The sequence below is a fragment of the Dermacentor variabilis genome, chromosome 7 (assembly GCF_050947875.1).
Source record: "Dermacentor variabilis isolate Ectoservices chromosome 7, ASM5094787v1, whole genome shotgun sequence".
NCBI lineage: Eukaryota > Metazoa > Arthropoda > Arachnida > Ixodida > Ixodidae > Dermacentor > Dermacentor variabilis.
In genome coordinates, this window is record NC_134574.1 from 128317875 (window position 1) to 128343946 (window position 26072).

Genomic DNA, 26072 nt, shown 5'->3' on the forward strand with positions numbered 1-26072 from the left:
TATAATGTGCATGCCGAACTCTTTGCGCGCTGCGGCTATGAGGACCCGTTGCGCGGTGGTGATCCTTCTACCCAAACCCGGCATCTGGGCCATCTTTCTTGGAGGTGGTTGAGGGGGTGCTCTCTACAACCTGGAACTCGACGGCGTCGACGGCTCTGGCGGCTGCCAGCGATTGCCGAGAAAAAAAATTAAAGAAAAGAACAAAAACATGACGTCATTGACCCGATTTTTTCTACGCGTCACTGCTAAGCAGCCAATTATAGTAAAGCGTTCCGGCCTCTTACGTGCCCGAGATATGTCTTCGCAATTATTTTAATGAGATCTGTAACGCGGGCCACCACTGAAGGCTGTACAGTTGAAGAGGTGATTGTATGAGCGTCATTGTAATGCAGGCATGGTTGTAAAGGTTCGAGTGAGCGATTTATTGTGATGACATTGGAAATGTTGGCAGCTGTTGTGCCGACGGATACTACAGTAACAGTATATCGTTTACTGTGCAAAGGATGCTAACATGAGGCGATATGAAAAAAAAAAAAAGATGAGAGTTATCCGACAACGAAGCAAGCACATTGCGTACACAGGATTAAACAACGACAGTCAATGTAGAAGCAAAGAAATAGCGAACAAATCGATCTATAACCCACACAGAATGCTGCGACACATAATAACACCCAAAAGACATACAAAGTGTTAATATATAGATGCGGCGTCGCTTTCAACAAAGCAGGTTATCAAACCTTTCGGAGCCGACTGCTTTGATGATGCCTTACTTCGTGGCAACTTTTCTACGTGAAAAGACTGTTCCTAGAATCGGCGTCAAATCGATAAACTTGTATTACAGAGTTGTAAAGGCGTAATTGTAATGATGTCCACATGCTTGTTTTTGTCGTTTTCAGTGTGTTCGTTTTCTTGCTAACTTCATCCAATCAGCTTCATCCAGTCACCGTCGCATTCCAATTATGGCGCGCCGCAGCGCGTCTACCACGTTACCGGACCCGTCTGACAGGTTGGCGACCCCTACCTCATGCGCCGCACGTCGGCCAACTCCCGCCCTCAACGGAAAGATCTAATAGCATCATACGTGCTCCTGAGGAGCAGGCAGCTTTCGATCAACAGCGCCGGGAGCAGAACCGGGAACGAGCTCATGTGCACCATACCGATGCTGCAGCCCGGGCACAAGAAGAGCCTCGTGCAGCCGAGCGCAAGCAGCAACTGCGTACCGAGGATCGGTTAGCCTACCAAGCCGTCGTTTAATGAACCGTCGGTATTAACCCAGTGATAAACACCGGGGCCGCACGTTTGATCTTCACTGGTTAACCATCTGTACGGAGTGCTTGGGCGGTGATTTTTCTTTACTTCTCTATGCGGATATATACTGGTTAGATCCGAATGAAAAAAAAAAATTCAGTTGCGAGACAGCCACCCGTTTCATAGGCTTCTTTCTTCGTCTCTTGTCCGAGCGCTGAGCTTCGTTCGTAACCGTGAATCAATCCAATTTGGCCAATTCGCAGCCATTATCACCACAACGGTATACATTTGACATTGCGGTCGCTCAGGCGTATCATGTGAGCCTATAGTTTATTAACTCAGCTTACCGGGATTGGGCGTCACTTTCTCGCCGAGCAGGCGTAGCTGGGGCGTCTCTCACACAGCTGAGGCGCGGAGGAGGTATCAACGGAGGGTAGCTGTGACGTTAGCCTGAAAGGGTCCCGAGAGAAAGCGCTTGCTTACAGTGGTGCCAGCTTACACGTTACAAACGCTGTTGTCATAGATTCGGTGCGTCCCTACGGGACCTTTACCAGCGTCTAGATTGGTGGGTGCGATTGATCGTGCAGCTTCAAGGGATGCAGACGAGTTAGACGTCAAGCTCTACGCTTCTTATTTCTCAGATGGCGCTGCCGTTACATAGGCGAGGGCGCGTTTAAGTCCCAGGAAATTTTTGTCGCGTTTTGATGACTTTCTCTCTTTACCGGAAAAAAAAAAAGAATTCACACACGATGTCTACCTTGGTTAAAAAAAAAGAAAGTCGTTTTGACGTTTCTTACGATTCTCTACAAGTCCCTAATTGAGAGCTTAGAAATTAGTCCATAATAACGAAACGTACGGCTACTTTTCATTAATTAACTAATTGGAGGTTAGGAACTCACGTCCCGGTTTCTCAACTGCACTCCGAACAACGTGCATTTTGCTCATTCACGTAGAGCGATCTGTCCTTTCTTCGTCAAACTTTCGTTCACGGTCACTGGACGTCCTGTGTATACGCGGAACGAGGAAACGTTCGCCTCCATATAGTCCTGTGCACCCACGAACCCGCAACTTCTCCTACAAGATATGCTACCCCGCTCGCTATATAGGCTATATGTGATGTGACGCTGTTGTGGGCACTGGAAGTTTTAAAGTCCGGTATATATTTACGTACAAGGCAAACTGAAACCGCGGTCCCTGAATGAAGGTACGGAGAACCGTGCTGAAACTATCCATTACTTACTCTTCGAGTTCCCGGAGCGAATAGTCGTCCTCGTCGAGCGGCTCGCGGTGGCTTGGTGGAGCGACGCGCAAGGCAAGCAGCAGGGCTCGGCTGTGATGGGGCTTCACGAACTGTCACTTCTTATATGCATTAGGCATGAAAACAATGGAGAATGAATCAATCCCATGTGGGAGTCATAGACATGCATTCACTGGCGCCGCGCGCATCAGTGTTGATCTAATGGGGCGCCTGTCAGGCTGCACTGCCGGCTCGCTCCTGCGTGCTTCGTGCCATACAAAGGCGCGCCTGCCGTCTCGACCCATCTACCGTAATATCCCGTATTTAACTGGGTAACTTGACAGGACCTCCTCAGGGACGCGCGCCGTAGACTCGCATCGAGTGTGGGTTGCACCAATAGCGAAATTTTCGAATCAAATATAACGAGAATATAACGTGAAAACGCGCTTTTTCAAACTACGAAATGAATGCCCAGTATTTGTTACTGCGTAAAAATAGGCGAAACAATGTGATTGAAGACTGGGACGGCAAGGAGTGTCCTCGTATCGCTCGATATTGTTTCGCTTCCTATTACACCATATCGAGCAGGAACCAACTGGCCCAGCAACGAGACACGATAGCCAATATTTCCTCCTTTCTAGAGAAAGCGAAATATAAAGCTTGCGTGAAGTCCGTTTGCTAAGTTAAGGTTCATTTACATCATTTGCTATAGGCATCTAACGCCGTTCACAACCTGGTTTTCAGATCAGCTAGCTGAGCTGCTCGTAAATGGTTAAAAGAAACAGATACTTCCTTCAGTATATCTGTTTCGATGGGGGCGAAATGCGAAAACACCCGTGTACTTTGATTTAGGTGCACGTTAAAGAACCCAGGCGGTCGACATTTCCGGAGTCCTCCACTACGGCGTGCCTGATAATCATAAAGTGGTTTTGGCACGTGAAACCACATAATTTATTTTTTTTCCAGTATATCTGGTCCACCACGACGACGTCAGTGAGGAAGCACAAAAACAGCACGTCACTTGCACTCATGCAAAGTGTTGTGTTCTTTTGAAGAGGCTAAGTGTAATACTGTACGCCACTCGACGCAGATTTACTCAGACGTAACATGGAATGAGATCGGCAACATAAAACAATAACACTGCGCAGATCCAACGCAACATTTCGGAGTCTAGGTGAGAGTGAGGGAGAAGTAAACTTTATTAAATGCGTATTAGTTATATTGGGTGCCCTGGCGGAGGAGCTAGCGTGGCGGACACGTGATCTACGTGAAACGAAGCTGCCCTGACGTAGTTAATGAAATTTTATAAAACTGCCCATATAATTCCCGACTACTTGGCGTAAAGAAAACTGGCGCGCGCACCTATGCTGCGCAAGTGACAGTTTGTACATTTTATTCGTGTTTATTTCGCTTTCTTTATTTATTTTGAACGCATACCGTCCCGCTTCTCGGACAATCCCCCGCTATGGGCGTGTATAGCGCGGTGTGCAAATCGTGTCCCGCTTCAGGAATTGCTCCACTCGCGGGCGGATTTTTTTGTTTCAGCGAATCGGCGAGTGCGACGGCTGACGTCGCAGTCGACAGCCGCTCGATGACGTAATCGCAACCGACAACTTACGACGTCTCCGAAATTCAGCGAGCGCGAAAAAAAAAAAAAGAAAACGCGAATGTCGTCGCAGGTCACAGCACTTGGTGAACATGCTGTAAACGAAACAGGGATTTTTGACGGCGAGAGGGGCATGCGTTAGCGGCATAGCTCCTGCGTTTCACGGCGGCGCATGCTCTGAAAGTAGGTCCAGTGAGGTTTTGGCTGCAGTCGCACACTCTGTTAGACAAAGTGTACACAAAGAGAAAAACTAGCGACTTATTTCACTGAGCCTCTCCTGAATTCGTGTTAAATAAAGGTTTCCTTTTGTTGAACCTGCTTAGCCTGCTTTAGCGGGAGCGGTAAACGGTGGGCGACCTTGACAACGAAGTGAACTGTATAACGAAATTTCTTGGAGGAACCGAGCGCTTCGTTATAAAGGGAGTTCGACTGTTCTGTCACGTGCAGAGGGGAATTCTCGCATGGTCGTGCTGTCAATTTTTCTCGCCCTAAAGATTCGGTGTGTGTGTGCCGATGAGCAATGGCGACCTAGGGGGGCGTACGTAATTACGTAAACGACGTACGTGATCATCGGCTGATATCATATCGACCTCCCAATAAAGTAGCGCATGATATCGAACGATTGTTTTGATTTTCTTGTATATGGCCTACCCGACCTTTTGGGGGGCAACTTGGCGTGTTTCACCGACGCTCTCATTTAAAAGAGCACGGAAATTTGTCATACAAAGTATTGCCAGTGCGCGTGTCATTGTGCGTAGTATCCAGAAATTAAATCACGACAAAGTGCTTTTGACGTATTGCCGGTTCGAAGTTACCTCCAAAGCACACAGGCCCCTTACGAGAATTGCGCATGATGTTGAAGGGCTTCTTTTATGTTGTTACATTACTGTATATTTTTTCGGCTTGGTCTACCAAATTCTTTAGCCTCTGGGTATGAGCCCATTCTTGTGCAATCCCACCGAACGGATGTAGACTACTCTCACACATAGGAATAAAATCCTTAATTGTATATAGAGGGGTGTCGCGCTTCTCTGTGCCATACTTCGTTTTAGTGCCAATCTTCCATAGACAGTCATCGTTCATCACCATCTTCCTCGTGACATGGCTTCGTCGGTGATTCACAGTATGTATGCTCCTGTTTTGGCGTTTACATTTCGGCTTAGTTTGCTAACGGCGTAACGCGCATAAACATACACATCGCATGACATCAAAGTTGTGATCTGTGGGTTCCATAACGACAAACGTTGAGTGACATTAGTGGCTGTAATGACATTGACAATAATGACAGTGGTAGCATAATGACACTGACAGTAATGACACTGACAGTAATGAGAATGAACGAACGTATGCAGCAACTAATGTGACTCGAGCGCCATTGTTGGTAACAGTTGTGGCAGTTTAATTTATTCATTACTTTTCTGACTTGTTTATCGCGCCTTTCTCCACCGCGCTTTCAACGTGTATGCATGCGTATGTGATTTCTTGTTGCACGTTGGCGGTTGTGGAGTACAGCGCGTGTTAAAACGCCTTCTAACAGGGGTTGCAGTTATTTGCCTAAACACAACAGTGCGCGATCACGTTTTCGCTTGAACCATATTTAATGTGTTACGTGTATATAGTGTCTGCAATTTTAACATGATCTGAGGCTGCGTGCTCTTGCTGAACTCCTTATGTGCTCCGGTTTTGTTTTTCTCTTCAGAGCTTCGTCTTGACCCTGCAATGGTGAGGTTTTAAGTCCTTCACCGAACAGCCTTGCGATATCGTCACAGCTAGCTAAGAAAAAACCCCAGTCGAGCCTCTTGCGTTAACGAAAACCACAAGCAGTGCTTTTTTTTTTCTTTTAACGTAAAATTCGTCTTCGCATTCCTTTCTTTCTTTTCCTTGCATTCATCGCATGCTCAGGCCGAAAGGTCAGTTGGAGGTCGATGCGCTCACGACCCGGAGCCCTTACTCGTGCCTCAATCACTTCGTCGTAAACATATGCTTAAACTGTTATCACGCACTGTAATAAAATTTTAAGTATTGTTCGATAAAAAGAGCATTTTATGCGCGCCCCCACTACCACACCGGCTTCGTAAGTTTCGTACCCGTGGAATACGCCCTCGCTGCTTTTTTCTCCCAATATGGCGCCTTACGAAGAGCAACGAGTCTTTTCCCCCCATCACAGGGCGAGCCGGTTAAGATCGCAAAGGGAACGCGCACGATAAACGACGTCGGAAGCCGAATTTAGCGTACGTCTGACGCTATAAACCTTTCAAAACACGCACGCGCGCACCTCGCTTTGCTATTCGTGCAGCCTCCCTTCAAAGCTGGAAAGGGCTTGTCAGCGGAGATCTAAAGCGGCGCCAACGGGCTACGACCCACGGCTGATTGATGCGCCGAATTCTAAAAACCAGTAGAGCGTTCGCAGCTGCGCTATAAAGGGGGGGGGGGGGGGGTAGCGCTTTCGTTATACAGGGTGTTTTTTATAGCTGCACCAAGTTTTTAAAAAGTAGCCCGGGACAGATAGCACAATTCTAGCCCTTCAGCTAAATAGTTCGGTGAGGCGCGGCCATTACTTATGCGATAAATGAAAATGCTTAATTTAATAATCACGATAATTATGCGCTAATTAACTACAATATATTTACCTTACGGCACACGTTTCAGTCTACGAATTATAAGCGGGTGAGTTCGCAAGGTGACGTGTCCAATTGAAACGAATTCCCTGGAACGAACCACTCTCGAGATATTCGTAGTTTTCAGTGTCCGACGAAGTGCGTTGGTGTTCTAGTTACTTATGTGTATCAATTGCATAAACTAGGGCTTTGCTTTAAAAAGAAAAGCGGGAACATACGTGCGTATGTATACACAAGAAAAAGCACGGCGGATGAGGCCACAAGAACAAGTCAGAAAAGTAATAAATAAATAAAAGTGGCACAACGCTCATCAAAATGGCGTAGAGTTACACTAGTTGCTGTTCGTGGTGGGATATATATATATATAAAAGAGGCATCCATACAGGAGGTATTCTCGGACTAACGCATCTTTCTCATGGCTAAATAGCATTCTGATAGAACGGTTCGAGTTCCTTGATCATCATCATTGAAAGTTTGGGTCAATGTTGCCCAATGAATGTTACCCGTTGTGTTCTTACAAATTAGAAATTGTACCATGTATTTGATCTGGAAGACCGCTGTAGCAGAAGACGTGGCCATACCGAAGCCCTGTTATGCCGCAGCGGTTCTATTCACCTAACTATATTCTACTGATATCACAGGAATCTTCAGCAAGCCTTGAAATCTATATAGCTTCAGTCGAGAGTTAGGGTTCGTTTGTTGAATGTTGCCAGATTCCGTTTCCAGTGGCGGTTTGTCCGGATCCAGAGAGTATTCCATTTGCTCGTCGCAGGTCTGACCGCCGCCTTGGTCTTGTGCTCTGCAGCCGATTAGCTTGAGAGTCCGATGTTGAGAGCAACAGACGTGATAGAGGCAGTGGCCAAATACTTCATCAGGAAGGCCGATTCCGGCTCTGGTGAAGAAGTGTCTTGTTGGTTGGACCTGGTTGCAACCAAAGAGTTGCATTTGTTTGCACCTAGACTAGTAGAGTGTCACTGGCTCTCCGCGACTCTTTCTTTCTGCCAGTTTCAGGTGCCGCTCTAAGTGTCAAAGTGCGGTGGCCTGGATGAGGATTAAACTTAGAACCTTGAGCATAGGAGCCCGTGTTCTACCTCTACTCTACGCTGCCACCATGAGACGAGTAAGAGGAAGGCATCGTCAACATTGTCATGAGTATGCGCCATGTAGTGAGGCCTACTGCGTGGTGGTAGGAATAATGGAAAGCACCAGAGTGCTGTAAATAATTTAATATAACAGCTTTGCGCCAGACAGTCTCGGTTTGCTCTCGCAGAAGGCAACTGTTCTTTTACGTCATGACGCAGAACAGAAAGGCCACGAAATTGTTTTCCAGTGGCTACCTAGGAATTGCGGAATCAGTGGAAGTGATCAAGCAGAAAAAGCTGCCCGAGAGTCACATCAAGAACACAGCGTTCACATTCTTCTCTCTAGGACAGACGCTGCAAGGCGGCTTCGTCACCTGGCACGCAAGCTCTCTTTAGCAGAGTGGAACATCCCAAATATAAGACGCACCAGGTTGCACGAAAAGAACCCTTCGTTCCAACTCCTACCTCCACCCGGGCTTCACCGACGTGAGGCATCGCTTCAAAACCGGCTGTGGTTGGGAGTGGCTTTCATGAAGGCATACACTACTTTGATTGGAACGACCAACAGTGCTGGGTGCGACGTCTGTGGTGGCGAAGAGAATATCGAACATTTATTGTGCCACTGTCACCAGTTTCAGTTTCACCGCGTCCTTCCTTCCCCTTACCTCTCGCTATCTCATCTTTGTATTCCCTCTTTCCCGCCCCCAGAGTAGGGTAGCCAACCAGACGCATTTCCGATTAAGAACCCTGCCTCCTCTCCTTCCTTCCTCCTCCTCCATGACGCAGCAGGTGGCCCCGTAGGAGCAAGGAATCACCGCCTTTTGACATTTGCTCCGGCTCGCTCGGTTGTCTGATGTGCTGCTGCATCGAGCCCCACATCGATTAGCAGCATAAGAGAAGACCGGGCGAGCCAGAGCAAGCCCCAAAACTATATAGCGAAACGCCGCGACGTCTGCTCCCACGTGACCACCTTCAGCGTCATGACGTCAGGACACAAAAAACTCCGGAGAAATAAAACCGAGACTGACATTGCGAAACCTATTAAAAAGTAGCACCGCATACATCCTTTAGAGACCATTGGCGATTTTAATGCTAGTAGCAATCGTTACAGTTCGTGAGAAGTTGGTGATAATGTGTCTTATATAAAGATTATTATGAAAGACGCCACGTACACAGTGACATATAGCCACTGACCCAAGTTGGCGTCAAATATAATCATCTAAGAGCGGGGCATATATCCTGTGGCAGGTACCCTGAGGAAAATATCTTGTGTCCCAAGTTGGCGCGTCAAGGCATGGTTCATTGACACAGCGGCACGTACGCATCGGTCCCATACCCATTGCTTGAAGCTTGGGCGAAAGAGGGTTATTCAAGTGCAGCACATACGCATTGGCACATAGCCAGTGAGCCAAGTTGGTGAAAAAGACGTTTATTGAAGAGTGGCAAATAATCTGAGGCAAATACCTTGTATCCTAGGTTGGGTTCGAATCTGGTCCATTGAAGAGCGGCCCATACACAGCGGCCCATACGCAGCGCTTCAAGCTTTCGTGAAAGATGTTAATTGAAGAGCAACGCGTAGCCAGTGGCATATAGCTGCAGCAACCCAAGTTGACGTCCAGGATGCTCATGGAAGAGCACCGCATACCCATTCACATGCCCAGTGTCGTGAGAGGTTCATTGCAGGGCCGATACCCGGTGGACCATGTCGACGTACAAGAGAGGTTCATTGACACTACATACCCAAAATTAACGTGCCCAGTTACCCAGGATGGTCCGGCTGTTCGTTCTGAACCCGCTTCGCACAGAATAGCAGTCCAGTGCTACACCTTTTCTGCCATAGACTACTGACTGATCCTAGTCGTCGGGAAAGCGGTTAGGCGCAGATATAGAGACATTCTGCAAGCTGGGGTACGTATCCAGAGGATGCTAGTAGCATAAATTATTTATATAGGGTGCTCTCAGGCTTGCCACTATTTCTTCTATCGTTTAGAGGTTTAGAGTCGAAGATATCCCGTAAAGAAAACGGAAGAAAAAAAGTATCAGGGGAGACATCTTTTGTGGAGCAATCGTTTATTGAACACCGTTAATTCTCTTCCTCTGAAGCACGAGGGTTGAACGTAAGCACGTATACGGGCAAATAAGTGCCCATCTTCGGCGGCTGAATGATGCGGCACAGGCCCGAAAGTTGTCCTTTCACGTGGATGGAGAAATGCCTGAGATCTGCAAACGAGTGCGCGATGAGCCGGCACCAGAGAAACGCGAGTTGGTAAAAAAAAAAAGAAAAAAAAGAGGAGAAGCTATTGTAACGTCTTCAGGCGCTGCGCGTGCAGTTGTGCATGCCAAAATTGCGGGCCAAAAGCAAAAAAAGAAGCATCTACAAGAATAATTATAGATAAAACATATGGCTTGTACATATTGAGACACTTCCGATTCGAGCTTTTTTGCTGCAAGTTTGAATAATATACATAAAGTGTTTTGGTAAAATTGGTTGCAAGGTAATTTCAAGCCAACAGGAAGATTTAGAAATATCGATCCCCAAGCCGCTTTGCGCATCCAAAATCTCAACTCTTTTGTATATCTAACAGGGTGCATTTCGCATATGCTTTTCGCGTTTTTGCAATGACAGTCTGTCATGGGTTCACTTCCCTAGAAATTCTGACATTCGCCAGAGTCCGTCGCTGAATCGAATCCCAGAAATAAATGCTAGAATTTCAAAAGAAATTAAAAAAAAAACGTTCCAGTGCCTCGCCAGGATTCGGCGTCCTGGTTACGTCGCTTTCTGCACAAATTTCATTACAAGCAACTTATTTCTTGAATCACATTCGACCGGTCGCGTACGAGTGCTCCTGCGAAGGTTTTAAAGTCGTTTAGCAATGTAATTAAGCTTTATCATGATAATTAGTACGCTCGTGTAATGTGTTAACAAATGCGAAGTAATGCTGCTATAGTCCTGTGTCATATATGGGCCATTCCACGCCAACTGTCCCAACCTTGGCGCTCGACCATAAGCGATTTCTTTGAAAAATATTGAGGACTATCTATTTAAAGCAACAAGTCTTTCTGTAAAACATCTTCGTGAAAAAAAATTTTTCAGCGCCGCTAGGAACATGTGAAATTTTTTACAAAGCTCAAAAGTATGAGTCGTAACACGCATTGTCAAAAAATTTCCTCTTCTTAAATTAGGCGAGCACACGATTTTCCATTGAGAATAAAGATAGGCTTTTCACTTAAAAAAGGTTTCATCGATCTTTACGTTTCCGTGAGTTTCTTATACGACACTAAATATGCAAAATTTGGTGCATATTGAGAATTCTTTCGCAGAAAGATTATGACGTCACACCGCCTTCCTCGCCGTTGCGCTCGCCTCCGCTCGCTTCGCCAGCTGCGTCGCACGCCTGATAACATGTCGGATTGAAAAGGAGAGCTCGCGTGCGCCGCAACCACAGTTGAGGCGGCAGTACGGAAGGGCGACAATTCTGATAGGCAGGAGGAGGCCTGAAATCGACATCGGAACGAGACGAAGAGGCGAATCGTCCAGGAAACAGACGAACAACGCGCCGAACTACTGGCTAAACGCCGCAACATAGCTAGACAACCATACTAACCTGGACCTGCAATCAAGATTGACCAAGGCTAACCATGCTACGCCTTAGCTATCGCTACATATATCCTGGCATAGCCGAGCTAAGCCACTGCCAATTTTTTTCTCTAGTAAATGAAAGATTATCAATGAACTACCTCTTTTTGCCCGTCAAACAATCAAAAATAGTGTTCTAAGGACGACATTACGAATATAAACCGACTTTCTGCTATTCCGAAGCATCCCTTTACTACATCAGTCAGCCCGCACGCAAGCCTTGTCGTCGCTCGTTAAGTGGGGTTAAAGTGACATTAGTATATTAGCATAAATCATTAAATAAGTTGCGTATTTTCCACCTATAGATGGCGGTGGGCAAGCTAAACAAATGGCCAGTCTGTAGGATTTAAAACAGAGGAAGACTTTCTCGGCCAGTGGGATCTTGCAATAGGGGCACCACCCCGCCGGAAAAAAACTACGCTTTTTTTTCACCCACCGTGGTTGCCCAGGGGCTATGGTGTTGGGCTGCTGAGCACGAGGTGGCGGGATCGTATCCCGGCCACGGCGGCCGCATTTCGATGGGGGCGAAATGCGAAAACACCCGTGGTACTTGGATTTAAGTGCCCGTTAAAGAAGCCCAGATGGTCGAAATTTTTGGAGTCCTCCACTACGGCGCGTGCCTCATAATCTGAAAGTGGTTTTGGCACGTAAAACCCCATACTTTATTTGTTTACGTTTTTCACGCCCCTACTTCCTCTGAGGAACTAAGGCAGGAGCCCGTCCGGTTCCTATACAAAATAAAGTTTTTCTACTACTACTACTACTACTACTACTACTACTACTACTACTACTACTACTACTACTACTACTACTCACAATTTCCACGTTGTGCGTTTGCAGGTTTCGGGTAATCCTGATGACCTTGAGGCTTGGCTCGACAGTGCTTCTCACCAACGGTACCTTAACCGGTGAGGCCGGAACGGGTGCGCCGACGAGCGAGATGATCATTTCGGTCGCGCTGAACTTGATCACGACCGTCATCGGCTTGTTCTTCTGCAGTCGCCCCAGTGTGGCGGCCAACTGGCCGTCATAATACACTCTGATCCTGCCAGCGACGAGGTCGTGAAAGAAAGAAATAACGGCCACTTGAACGCGAAGCCGACACAAAACAAACAAACAAAACACACACACAAAATCAGTGGCGATTTAGCGGTAAATTCGAGAGAAATGCGTTCACATTGCGTCGCACCTCTTCGATGTCCCGGATCCATTTTTCCAACCGCGTTCGCCATATTGCAAGGTGTCCTTCAGGAGATCACTCGACACACGTCCTGCCTTTTCCAGGAGTTGCACTATGTATATATATATATATATATATATATATATACGCGTACAATTTCTACAGCGAAGCTCTTGGCCTCTAGTTGGAGTGGTCGGGAGTTTTCGTTGCGTGCTCACCCAATACAAGTGCAGCTGGAAAAAGGCTGTTTTTGTTCGAGATTTCCGCGTAACAGAATTATGGTTTGTCGCATATTCTAATTACAATTCTACGCTTTCATGTATGTAGGTTGTGTGCAAGTCGTACTTTACCAATTTTCTGACATATTTTACTTAGAGAAATTCAAATAGTTCAAATAACGCACTTGCGCCAGGCGGAGGGCCTGCCGAAAAACGAACGGCGGCTGAAAGGCTTTGTGTTTCGGTTTTCTCGTAAGAAGAATTACGTTTTCTCGTGTATTCGAATTACAGTCCGATGCTGCCCTGTATGCAGGTATTGTACGTAAGTCGTACGTCACAAATTTTCTGGCGCTTTTTATTTTGAGAAGTTCAATTACATGAATAAGGCACTTACGCTAGGCGCAGGGTCTACAAGATTGAGGATGCACGCTGTGTTAAAGGTAACCATAATGCTCGTGTACGGCCTATCCAATGCAACCCCGAAACATCAAAGCGCCAATAGTTATTAAAGATTTGCGTCAGCCACCGGTATCGTTGTCTCGCCGTTCAAGTCTGTAGGCTTGAAATTACTGCGTTACGTCTACGCTAGCCTCCTATACGAAGCGGATGGCGTTGCCCAACACAGCGATCACTGCGGCTGGAACCAGCATGATGCACGTAAGTTCTTTGATTCGGCATTCCCTCTTTTTTACCTGCACAGCAGTAATATCTGAATGAGGGATCACATAAAAAAGAATCCCGCGGCTATTTGTGAAGACGTAATTTCCGCAAGACAGGTGATTGCATCGTGGAGAACGGGACGGAAAAGACCAAAATAAATCAGTTCCTCCCTCTTTTTCTTTCGCGAGAAACAAAAAAAAATGCGACAGAACCCATCTCACGATGACTGTCGGCGGTAATGCGTCAGTTTAGAAACAACACAGCCACACAAGGTATTGCCACCCTTCAGAGAGGTTACATTTGAGGCTGTACTGCAGCAGGACTCTTCTTTCGCGCTTTTCTAAAGACACTCGGCGCCATCTAGCGCCGCCGCCACGAAGACTGCACGTGACCTCCGAAATCCGTGGTGCGCCAGTGCGTGCGAACGCCGAGAAACGCGTCGTGCTGCAGCCGGGCTCCTCTCTAGCGCTTCTTTCTGGACATGCTACGCCATCTAGTGACACCGTCGAGAATTCCGCGTCTGGCCTCCGAGACGAGAAGCGCGCCACGCTGGTGCCTGCGAAACGCTGATAGTTACTGCCTCGCTTGCCGCACACTCAGTGGCACACACTCAGTGACGCAAGTTGGCGGCGAAGAGGCTCACTGGAGACCAGCAGAGACCAAGTGGCAAATGCCCAGTATATACCGCATAACATGGTCACGTCAACGAACTAACGTAATCCCAAACATATCGCATCCAAGCGCGGAGCAATGGTGTTAGGAATGGCCGGACGGGGTGACAACGTGCCAGCTATTGCAGCCCGCTGCACGTGTTCCAATCCAACCGGACGGGGCGCACTTCAGAGAACTGCGAATAAACGGCAGCCACGTGGCGCGGGGTCAGCTCAGGAATGTGCTACCCGGCGTGCCACCCGGGACGGAGCAGAGTTCTACGAAGCCCCTCTGACGTCGGCTCCGGACCTTTACACCTGTGCGTGTGTGCGGCACTGAAACCTGTGCAACACGTGTATGTGAGCCCTCGTCCTCCAAGAGGGTGGGTCATCTTGAATGACGTCGAACTATGACGTCGAGCGGAGAGCTTATAAGCAGCGATTGCCGGCTGCTAGTGCGCGCTCGTCGTCGGGAGCTGAGTGCTCGTTGTCATGCTAGAAATGTACTCGTGAGCTGTGTGCTCGTAAGCTGTTTGCTGTATGTCAGTCTTGCGGGCTCCATATGGAAGTCACGCTAGACTGTCGATGTATGTCTTGTCTAAGATGTAAATAATGTAAATAAATCCTGTTCACCTAGTTCCCCTCTACGGCCATCAACTCCTTCAAATGGTGGCAGCGGCGAGGTCGTCCGACGACTCCTACATCTGGTTGACAGCGGTAGGATCGTCCGACGAACCTAATAATGGGAGGGGCTGCTGTCCAGCGACCGCTGCGAAGACCAGCTAGGCCTAGTGCGGAGTGCACGACGGACAGCAGAGGCCAGTGCAGCCCTGGACTGAGGGCAACCGACCATTGCGATTGAGGATCGGACGAAGCAGCGGGTGATGACCTCCGGGGAAGACACAAGGAGGAAGACTCCCCTGAAGAAACCGCCCCAGCCGCCGAAAAACAATTACTAGAGCTCTGTAAAGTTTTCACTCACTCACTCACTCACTCACTCACTCACTCACTCACTCACTCACTCACTCACTCACTCACTCACTCACTCACTCACTCACTCACTCACTCACTCACTCACTCACTCACTCACTCACTCACTCACTCACTCACACGACTACAGTGATTCATGTCGGCGTGAAAGAGGTTCGTTGAAGATCGAGCGGCACGTACGCAGACGTTGCCAAATTCTCAGTGACCCAAGTTGGTCAATGCGTGCATGATGTACCCTAAGAATGCTGTCTCATTAAAAAGAAAACGGGCTAACGCCCCAATAGGACCTCGCACGGTCACGCCGCGTGGTTGGACAACGTAACATAGCGAACCAACAGATCTATAACCCAGCATCCACTACTGCTTCGGACCCTCGCGCAGACCACGGACGGTCACTCGACTATTCGGCAAGTGCAATCCATACTCTAAGGCATGCTGTTATTACTACTCGAAACTATTTTATTCGTGGGTGGAAACCTGGTCCAACAGACGAGATAGTTGCGCAATGCATCTCTACAGATAACGTTTTGAACGCCTGTCTCAGTAAACACCATAGTTATTCCGTAGTAGAACAGTATACCGATGCGTATGGGATCCTCGTATGTTTCGCCACTGCTCAATGCTGCTAAGGAAACACAGAGGCAAAAGCTTTTACAGAACATTTATAACTTACACATACCTTTACACCCCGCCTCAATACTCGGAGATGAACCGCTAGTGCCTTTCGCTGACTTGTTCAGCTTTCTAGAAGAAACCGGTTTTTTACACAGACTCTAATATAACGCACCTTCCACTGCTTTAACATTTGAATTCTTAATATCTTGTGGCTGGCGCAGCATGGCCTTAGTTGCTTTTGCGCCATTAAACCCGAATTAACTAACTAATGCTGCTAAGCCGCAGCTTACAACTGCGGCGAGAACGGTGCAGTAAGCTCGCATTGGTGAAACAAACTTTCAGAAATGCGAAACCGATCTCTGAGGCTGACTGGAGGCTCAGAGACGCGTGCATGTCGCGCCCAGTGCTCCACCCGCCACAACGGACGCAGAAAACTGCGGCCACGCTGGGTTAAATTGCTTCAGCGTGCGCCTCACAGAACCGCTTTCTCGCGTAGAAGACGCCCCGTCATACTAAAGAGACCGCGCGACGCGAGAACAGCCACCAGAAACTACAGCTGAACTTGACACCTGGCATACTGCACGGGGAGCGCTCACCCGAGCCAGCAAGCAGGCCCACTGCCCAAAGATGGCGCCACTGCGGGCGCAATATCGTGACACGCGTCACCAAATTGGTGCCACCCGTGAACAACAAAAAAACGGTCTATGGAGACTGTGCCTGTAGAAAGAACGTGAGATTACAGGTGACCAAAAAAAAAAAAAATAAAGCTTATGAACTCGCTTACGTGCTGAGTACGGCTATAAGGGTTGTGATTTCGATGGCTATGAGGGTTATAATTTCGAACGCAAAGTAATCATTCCTACTGAAACGCTACGCGCTTCCAGTTTCATACTTTTAATGGCACGGAATCGCCATCGCTTCCAGTAATCAGCGTCGCGGCCAAACGCGTACCTTTAGGAAAAGGCTATGCAGATTAAAAAAGAAATTGTTTTAAGAAATTTTAACTGGATTACGCAGAAAAGAAATGCGGGTTCAGGCAATTCGAATTGTAGGTTTTTGTATTGCGCTACAATATATATTATAAGATGTCCTTCAAAGAACAGCGGACAGTCCCTTCAAGAGAACCAGAGCCACCGCAGTTCTGGCAGTTTTTTGTGCGTCTACTTTAGAAATGACGCATCTCGATCGATTAATTGATTGATTGATCGAAGCAGCGCTTACTCTCCCGTTCGATGCTCGCGCATGATGCATTTTCCGGAAAACCGCATGAGGACATTGGAAGCCAAGACGTGCTGTACGGGAAGCGTGTAGCTGTGGTTCTGCGAGGAAAAGAGGCGCCTTGATTAGAAAAAAAAGTGGCCTCGACTGCCGAGCAACATAAAGAACATTACAAATGGGCGTGTAATTAAGCATTTCCGCGGAATATAGGCAACCCTTTTGTCCGCCCCAGAAATCTTGTCCTGTCGTCTTTCTTGTGTCCGTTGTTTTGCGCCAGAGAAAGTAACTAAATCTGGATGGCTGCTGTCAAATAGTAAGCTGCGTGCGCATAGCTTGAATGCCGTGTACATTCGTGCTGGGACAGCACTCTTCTTTAAGGCGAAAGCCTCAAGAATGCCTCGCGGGTCGGAAAATCCGTTGTCCGGCGTCATCTAATAGTTACAGGGTTCTTACAGGGGGTGGTTCATGTCGTACCCAAGGCTAACGCTTTGATTCATAATTCACTTACTTAGTGCATATATATATATATATATATATATATATATATATATATATATATATATATATATATATCCGACTTTCCTACAATGTCCAAACTTCGAAGACGCCGCACGCCGCATGCTCGGAATCAAATAGTAAACAAGCATTTTTCTTCTTCTTTTCTTTTCTTTTCTTTTTTTACAAATTTGGGGTTGTCAAGTTGGGGGTGCTGTTGTTGCACGAAAGCGGCCTTTACTCGTGTGCATACGGTAGTCGTTCTTCTATATTAAAATTTAAACGACCATTAAAGGTCCATAGACGTTCTGCGGAATGCATACTCATCGACTCGGCCTATCACTTTAGATATTTTGTTGTTGTTGTTGACTGGTGTCTAGAGCCTTTCTGCAAACAATTACCTGTGAAGTCCATGGGCTAGGATAACTTTGTACGCAACTTTTGTTCAGAAAGAGTACATACTGGGTGTTTTTTCGTAGACCATACAGAATTTTTTAAAAGTCGCCTGTGGCACGTAGCATAATTTTTTGTTCGTTGAGCTGGATTACTCAAAAAGGGGACATTACGTGAACGAGAAATCAAAGTTCTCAATCGACCTATTAACAAAAAAGATACTAATTAGCTCCTAGGTTGATTGCTTTAAGGCACATATAGCAATTTACGAATTCCGGCCGCTGAATCCGCCCCCTCCCCCTATGCTGACAGAAACGGCGCACGTTTCCCTCAAAATGAATAATAATAATAATAATAATAATAATAATAATAATAATAATAATAATAATAATAATAATAATAATAATAATAATAATAATAACATCCCAATACAAACCTCTTCAAACACACTCTGCCATGTTGGGGAACTGTGGTGAACTTCGTAGACAATAAAGCCGCGCAAGGTTTTGCTCGTGTCTCCCGGGAACAGCTCGCCGGGTACAAGGCGCGCACAGTCCTTGAGCATAGTGCCGGCGGGCTTGGTGCCGGTGATGGAGGCGGACCCGTCCAGGTAGAACTGCGATGGCGGAGCGCCACGCCGAGGCGTGCAGAAACAGATGAGAGAGTGAATCGCGTTTTTTTTTATACCGCGTTGCTGAGACGTACAGTGCGCCCCGAACCCGACCCTCGTATTCTACAATGGAAAAAGAAAAATGCCGATTAACTTTCATTAGAAGTTCGACCCACTTCTTCCAATCGAATTGCTCGACATCCTGTTCTGGTAACGCTTGTTCGCAGTATGTCAAAAGAAATCGTCTGCTCACTGTTATTTTGTCTGCACAAGGCTTTCTTAGGAACGCCGTTGGACATCGTAGATACCACACTTCTTTTTCTGAAAAACACATCTAAATGGCGTGTGCCTAGAAACTGAAGCTACATTTACTGCGATAGCAATTATGTGGATGCCACAGGCGCATTACTGCCTTTGCCGTCGCCGTGATGTTCCATACAAATTCCAAGGCCGATAACACCGTCGTCGCGCGAAAGGCAGTGGTGGGATGGGAGGGAGGGGGTGGCGTTGTGCTCCGGCAGGCAACGGCGTATTTCGCGACCGGGAGCAAGGACAACTGACGATCGCGGCGCAATCTCGCGCGTCACATATGGAGGATAGCGGGGAGGCAACGCGGGAAGAAGGGGGGAGGGGGGAGGAGTTGGCTTCGACACAGACACCAACTGCACCCGCGCGCGCACTCTAATGACAGGGACCCGCAGACGTATGGCTCATACCTTCGCGCGCGATGTGTTCTCGCTGCTCTTGCGTTGGAGCGATAGACCGCACGAGAATCGCTTCGCTCGCTGCTGCTGCCGCGCTTGCTCACACAAGCGTTTTGACAGCGATTGTCCGCTCGCTCATCGAGTGTGATGTATTCAAGTTTGCTTACGCGCGTTGACACCATGCTTGTTAATTCAGTTAGCAGGCGAATGTTTCCAAGTTTATGCGGCCGATAAATCTACTATCCTTACTTTCGTATAGCTGTCTATTATTGCGCTATCGCAGTCGATGCTTCGCGTTTCGAATGAAACTCCGACTTTTTTTTTTGTAATGATAGTTCTAAATAATTTTTTAAGAAAAAAAAATTGGAGGACGCTTAAGCTTCGCCTTTAAGAACTGCATCACCGCCCCGTCGACCTCTCTGAGCAGAAAGGAAATGGCCTATCTGGAAAATGCTGGGTTGCGCGTGCAACGATTTTTACTCGTGTGAGCCCGTATAAATACCATGCTTTTCTGAAATAAAATTCAGTTGATAGTTAACGCATGTCCTGTCCTCTTTCCTGTCCCTGTCAATCCACCGCTATTACTTGAATTGATTCAACGAACCAACTAGCCCAAAAATCTGCACTCCTGAATCAATATCTCTCCCCCTTCTTTTGCATTCTCAACTGCGGGGTACAAGGCGTGCCTCAGCTGTGATACGTACTTAGTACGATGCGTCAAGACACGAACCACAAAGGGAAAAACAACACGGACAGCAAAGAACGTCACTCGCAATTCACTTTGTTTCGCGTCTTAGCTATAGGGATGGGCGAATTATTCAATTTATCGCACTAACTATTAGCATTCGTACTCGCAGAGCAAGTGTATGGTATTTTCGAATATCACAAAATTACTGGTGTATTTCGGAAGAACCCACTGTTAAAACCTCTCCGCTGTTCTCCATGTGGATGACAAGGTGTCCCAAATTACCAGAGATGAAACAACCACAAAAGCTTTTGGAGCAACGTTGAAACAAAAATGTTTATTGGAAGCCTTGGTTTAGGTTTTGCGGCGGAAGCTTACATGAACAACTTGTAATTTTTGCTTGTATTATGTCACTGAATTTTTTTTTGCAATCTAATTACGCGCAGTTTTATTTTTATGCTATAACCACTGACACATTCCTTGCAAGGGCCCTTTCACAGGTGTCTACTGCGAGCAAGTCATTCGATAGAATTTTTTTCCCGCCAACTTGAGATCTTTCTTTTTTCAGCCACCATTTATTTGTCGTTTTTGGAGAGCTAATCATGCAGCAGCCATTCATTTTCGGAGAGCTTGCTTTCAACCAGGCTCTAAAAGCGTTTGAGATGATATTTGCGCAGTGACCAATAAGGGTCCTTTGTTTAAAAGTGATCCTTTGTACCCTATACAGTTAGGAGTCTTCTTTTTTTTCTCTCTTTCTTTTTGCACTAGTAAGTACAAACGTGGTACCTAACTATATCGGGATGCATATTACTGTTGCGAATACATGCTTTTGACTATTCGACATGCGATTCTATGTTCGATGCTTACTATTGGTGTTCGATGCGTACTCGAAGAACTCGATGTTCGCCCCCACCTCTGTAGTCTTAACACATCGTATCTGGCACGAACCGACTAACCCAGCCACAAGTGGGGACGTGGTACGCACCTCGATCGAGTCATTGGCCTTCCACTCGAGCTGGATAACGTAAGGCTTGCCCGTATCAAGCTTGGTTTTATTCAGGGGCAGGTCCTGACGGTGGTGGTTGTAGGGGTACTGAAGTAGCTTGGTGCCCGCGTACAACTTGCCGTCGACGGGATCGCGGCTGACGTAGAAGTACCTGTTGCTGTCCTCGAGTGTCTCGTAGCAAATCTCCATGAAGCTGCTGCAAGGAGCACGTAGCCGGGAGAGTCCTTCGAGCAATTTACATAGCCTCCGAAATCGTGGGCGGTGCCATTTTCCTTCTTTTTTTTTTGTTACTTATGCGCTAGCAAGTTTCACTAATAAGGAATCTCTAGCTCGGGAGCTCCTATATAAGCACGTGGAAGAGGAGAAATTATTTGTTTGAGCAACCGCTGAACTGAGTAGGAGGAGATTTGCTGCATTTAGGAGAAAAAAAGTTAGAATCTAGTGACTGCTGATAGCAAATCGTTGACTGAGACTGCTATTTTTTTTTTATAAACACTGCTAAAAACCACAAGTTTTCAGGAAATGAAACTATCAAGTTTACCGCTCTGTAACTAGGCAAAGAAAATCGACATCGCGATTCTGCAAACTGCATCTAATAGTAGATGTAAAGCGCACAAGCTTTATGCATTGCACATGGCACTCAAATACACCACCAATATGTGAGTAGCTATCTTGCAAAACCTTTGTAAACATTGTGACAAATTCACGTAAGGTAAACGTTAGTATATCAAATTTGTCCGCTTTGGATGTTCTGACGGATTCAATTTACAGAGCTACGATATCTGGTATAGGCGCAAAGCTGCAGGTTTGTAAACGTCGTGCTTGTGATCTTTCTATTCAAATTTACCTATCTTCGGCAAATTCTGCACATAATTTCAGGCACGAACTATCCACAACTGAAACGTCCCTTCATAATTAATATATATATATATATATATATATATATATATATATATATATATATATATATTTCGGTATATATACACAGGTATATGTATACAGGTTCGGTATATATATATATATATATATATATATATATATATATGTATATATACCGAACCTGTATAGTTCGGCACGATTGAACGGGCCCCCAGCATCCTTGGCGGCGAGCTCGATCGGCAGTCGTTGTCCTTGCGCATGCGCACAAGTGCGCGGCGAGCGAGCTTTGTTTCGATTGGCGTATAGGCGCGCACCCCTCACGCTCTCTTCAGTCTAAAGAGCGCAACATGTGCGCAATGTGAACATATGTTAACATGTACGCAATGTTAACATTTAACATGTGCGCGAGGTAAGTTCTGCTTCGCTTAGCCACGGAGTGAATTGTCCGCTGCTTCTCGTGTGGAGAAAAGAAACAATAAAAAAAGAAAACGAGGGATCTGCTTACAATGTCAACAAACATTTGCGCAACATGGTGCGCCAGCACATAAGGTGCACCATGTGCAGGCTTGGCCTAGCAGTGCGTCGCCGGATCGTGACTGATAACTGTCCGCTCTCTTCGTATCACCGCCTATGTGACTGCTGTGTGAACTAATGAAAGAGAAAAAAAGGCTGTTTCTTTGTAAACTAATGTTAACTAACCTGTTGCGCGAATCTGAGTTAATTTTGCTTGTTGTTCTATAGTTGAAATATCTTGCATTTTAACTGGCCCAAACTGTATTCCCTTCGGAACTACCCATTTCTCTCAGACGCCCATACCGAGATGCAATTGATTCACTAAAACTTCGTTGGTGCATACTTGACATAACAATTGCAACAGCGCCAATACATGCACCCACAAAGTAACAAGGACGAGGCACAATCGCTTTCTGTCGAGATGCAATTGCTTCCACGTTAGCGCATTTTCAGAATGAGCGCCCATTAATTTGCCTTAATTAAGTGTGTCCAGGCTGCAAACAAGCAAAGAAGGCGTACCGAAATATGCCACCCGCTATTTACAGCTCACTGTGGCGCCTACGCCTTGTGCCTAATGCAGAACGATTTACTGACGTCACTTGGGAGGGCCTGAAACTCCCAAACGTGTCGACTTTCGCCCGATGTGCAGTCAACCACAAATCTTTGCGGACCACGGGATCTCGCAAAAAGTTGAATTTCCGAGTAACCTGCAAAAGTAGGCAGCAAAACCGAACATCACTACGTCGTTCGCATATACTGGCAGCGGCTCGAAATGCGAACACCAGGCTCGGTTGTGGGGCTGCTGGGACATTGAGCTTTGTCATATTCCTTGGTCCGTAGAGTTTTGTGGGAGACTGTACCATACAAGGAGGCCCCACGTTGTAAGCCGCGTGTATCCGGTATAACAGCTTCGTTTAAAGATAAATTGAGTGCTGTGGAGACTGTTGCATCACAAACTGCATTACACCACGCCGGTTATAACATGGAACTACATGTTGCAACATGCCCACGCACTGGACGTTGCCACGATGGCGCTAACTGAAGTTCGCCGCAACGCTTTGCTGTAAATGGCGTACAAGCAACGGGTTACTGTTCTCTCCACAAAACCAATCCTCGCCCGGAAAAAGAAAAGAGAACTGTCTGGAGCAAAATGTATAACTCGTAGAAAAAAGCACGGGAGTGCATCTGGTGGTGAAGCTTACTTAGGCATAACTTCAACGACGATTGTGAGCTTTGAATTTTTCGCAAATTTCCTGCTGAGCTCGACTCTGAAGTCCTTCGTGGCCGCACTGAATGGTTCCTGCAACATAAAGACAGAAAAAAAAAACGAAAGCGCAAAACGCATTGCGACGTTGGTATGTAAATGATGCGAATCTTCTTTGAGACTATGAAGAAAGTTGAAACCCATACTTCTGTCTCTCTGTTTATGTGCACTTAATACACGCATGCTTAACATGGCTGAAGCGCTTAAATTCACAAGCTCACTGCAGAGCGCCATGACAGGGACGCAACGATGTTTTTGAACTTGATGCGGCGCAACGTCTTTTGCTTTTTTTCTTGCACTAGTTCCCTCATTCATGGATGCGACAAGTGCGTGTGAGGTAGAAGAGACAGGAGGAAGCTGAAGTGGGAAGCGTATCTGTGCAAGTTCACCGCCTCTCTCTCCATTACGAACACATGATCTATAGCAGCACCAGTCGTTGACCTGGCTAAGAAGTCTTTTCCATCTTCGGTGAGAGACAGATTACTTTGAGGCCTTACGTTTCAACCGTAAAGTAGGAAACCCAGCAACATCTGGGCTTGCGATTGTTGCAACCACCGCATATACGATTGGGGGCATATAGAGGGTCGAGGCAGCGTGCATTTGATGATGCATGTGTAGGCCTGCATTCATATGCTATACCGGAATACACGCTCCAAGTCAGGCGGATGCCGTACTGTTGGACACCAACGCAACGATGTCATGAGCGCGTAGGTGGTGTATGATGCTGGTGGTGGGAATAACTGTGACGAGAGGTGTCACGATGACAGTGTCGCAGTGACCCATACCCATACCGGTTGTGACCAATACCGGTTGTGGGAGATTATTATTATTATTATTATTATTATTATTATTATTATTATTATTATTATTATTATTCATAAAAATCCCAAATCATTATTATTATTATTAATATTATTATTATTATTATTATTATTATTATTATTATTATTATTATTTCGTTGACACTCTAACCTAACTGCCAAGGATGATCAAAGTGGTACGTAATTTGGACATCTTTTACCAAAACACTCGTGCTCTTCCCACAAAAGCACGTGAATTTTTCTGCAATGTCATTTCGTCTTCCTTTCCTGTCTTTTGTTATTTCCAAAACTTGTCTCTGCAGAGAAATTTCCTCTTCCGACTTTATTGCACCACACTACAACGTCTTCCACAGTGACCGGTAGTTCAGTGGATCTAAACAAAAAAAGTGGTGGAGCCCTGATTGCTGTCGACAGTTCACTGAGGTGTGTTCGGCACAAAGGTTAGAGAGGGTACAGAAGTCGACTTGGCTAGAAATCAGCCTAACGCGCCGTGAAAAAAAATATAATTGGATCTTTCTCTGTACCGCCGAATATTTCCCCTGTCTCGTTTGATGAGGTCATCTCTTCTACTGAAAGTACCCATATCTCCCCCTAGCAAGCACAAAGTAATCCTTCTTGGTGATTTTAATAAACCTGAAATTGATTGGAACACGCTTAGATATTCCCATTACAATTATTACACAGAGAACAAATGCAGCCTGTTTATTGGAGTTTCTGTCTTTCTGTCCCCTTCGGCAGCATTACTTGATCACCATTTCTTGTTCACTTTATCGTAAGCTTATCGTAATTCCACTTTATCGCGAATGCAAGGTTTTGGCCAGAACCTGGATTCTTTTTCACAACGGTGTCGTATTCTAAAACCGAATCCTTTAATTTGCGCTTTGTGTTTACCCCATGACAATGATAGTTTTGTTTCTCTTTTTACCTTGAATACTCGCACCTTGAAAAAAAAAGGTGATCAGCTGACTACGGATCTGAAAGATGTGCTTGTGAAGTATGATGTGTTAGTGTTAATGCAGATGTGGTTTGCACGTAATCCTTAAGTACTTGATACTTGAAAAATATAGAGACATTGCTCAGTTCCTAAGTCACCAACGTGGAGGCAGTGCGCCTGTATACTTTGCGAGGGAAATTGTTGGTGACGTTATGCCTGATTCTGGTATTCCAAATGTTGAGGTTGAAGCGTTGTGTATCAACGTGCACGTTGCTGTCCAAGTGATTTACCGACCTCCACGTCGATGTCTCTACATACAAGGATATCAAAATCATATTATGTTAATAGTAAATACACCCCCTAATTACTCGATGTTTGATTCGATTCACTTTGCTTTTTACTCTAGACAATTCATGCTCGATATCGTCGCCGAAAGTTACTATTTCGCAGCCCCCTCCCTGCTAATTAGTTGCCCGACTGTTTGACTGATCGATTGATCGATCTCTCGCACTACTCAACCTGGCGCAGGGACTCACTTACGCTTAAGTAGATGTGCATGCCAAATTCCTTGCGCGCCGCTGCTATGGCTTTCTGCCCTCCGGAACTGAGGTTCCTAGGCGCTGCCGGGAGTAGAGACATCTTTCGTGGAAATGGTAATGGCGGTGCACCACAGCTTGGAACTCGACGGCGTCGATGGCTTCTTGCGGCTGCCTGCGATTTGCTAGAGAGAGAGAGAGAAACAAAAGAAACTGTGTGGCGAAAAATAAATACGCAGATCCGACGCAAAGTTTAGATTCTACGTCAGTCGA

The 26072-nt window shown here is 46.3% G+C and overlaps 1 protein-coding gene and 1 long non-coding RNA gene across 2 annotated transcripts; both read right to left on the reverse strand.

The window, feature by feature from the left end:
* On the reverse strand, window positions 1–2598 carry LOC142587123 (uncharacterized). Its single transcript, XR_012829363.1, has 3 exons — window positions 2489–2598; window positions 1596–1698; window positions 1–162 (listed from the first exon to the last, which is right to left on the reverse strand). It is a non-coding gene; the product is annotated as an uncharacterized LOC142587123 (long non-coding RNA).
* A 7286-nt stretch (window positions 2599–9884) lies between these two features.
* LOC142587124 (uncharacterized) lies at window positions 9885–25961 on the reverse strand. The gene is made up of 7 exons (XM_075698012.1): window positions 25804–25961; window positions 23447–23544; window positions 20832–21048; window positions 18284–18463; window positions 16963–17060; window positions 12245–12473; window positions 9885–10011 (listed from the first exon to the last, which is right to left on the reverse strand). Exons 1-7 carry the CDS (start codon window positions 25900–25902, stop codon window positions 9985–9987), a joined length of 948 nt encoding a protein of 315 aa, XP_075554127.1. The 5' UTR covers window positions 25903–25961; the 3' UTR covers window positions 9885–9984.
* Window positions 25962–26072: the final 111 nt, after the last annotated feature.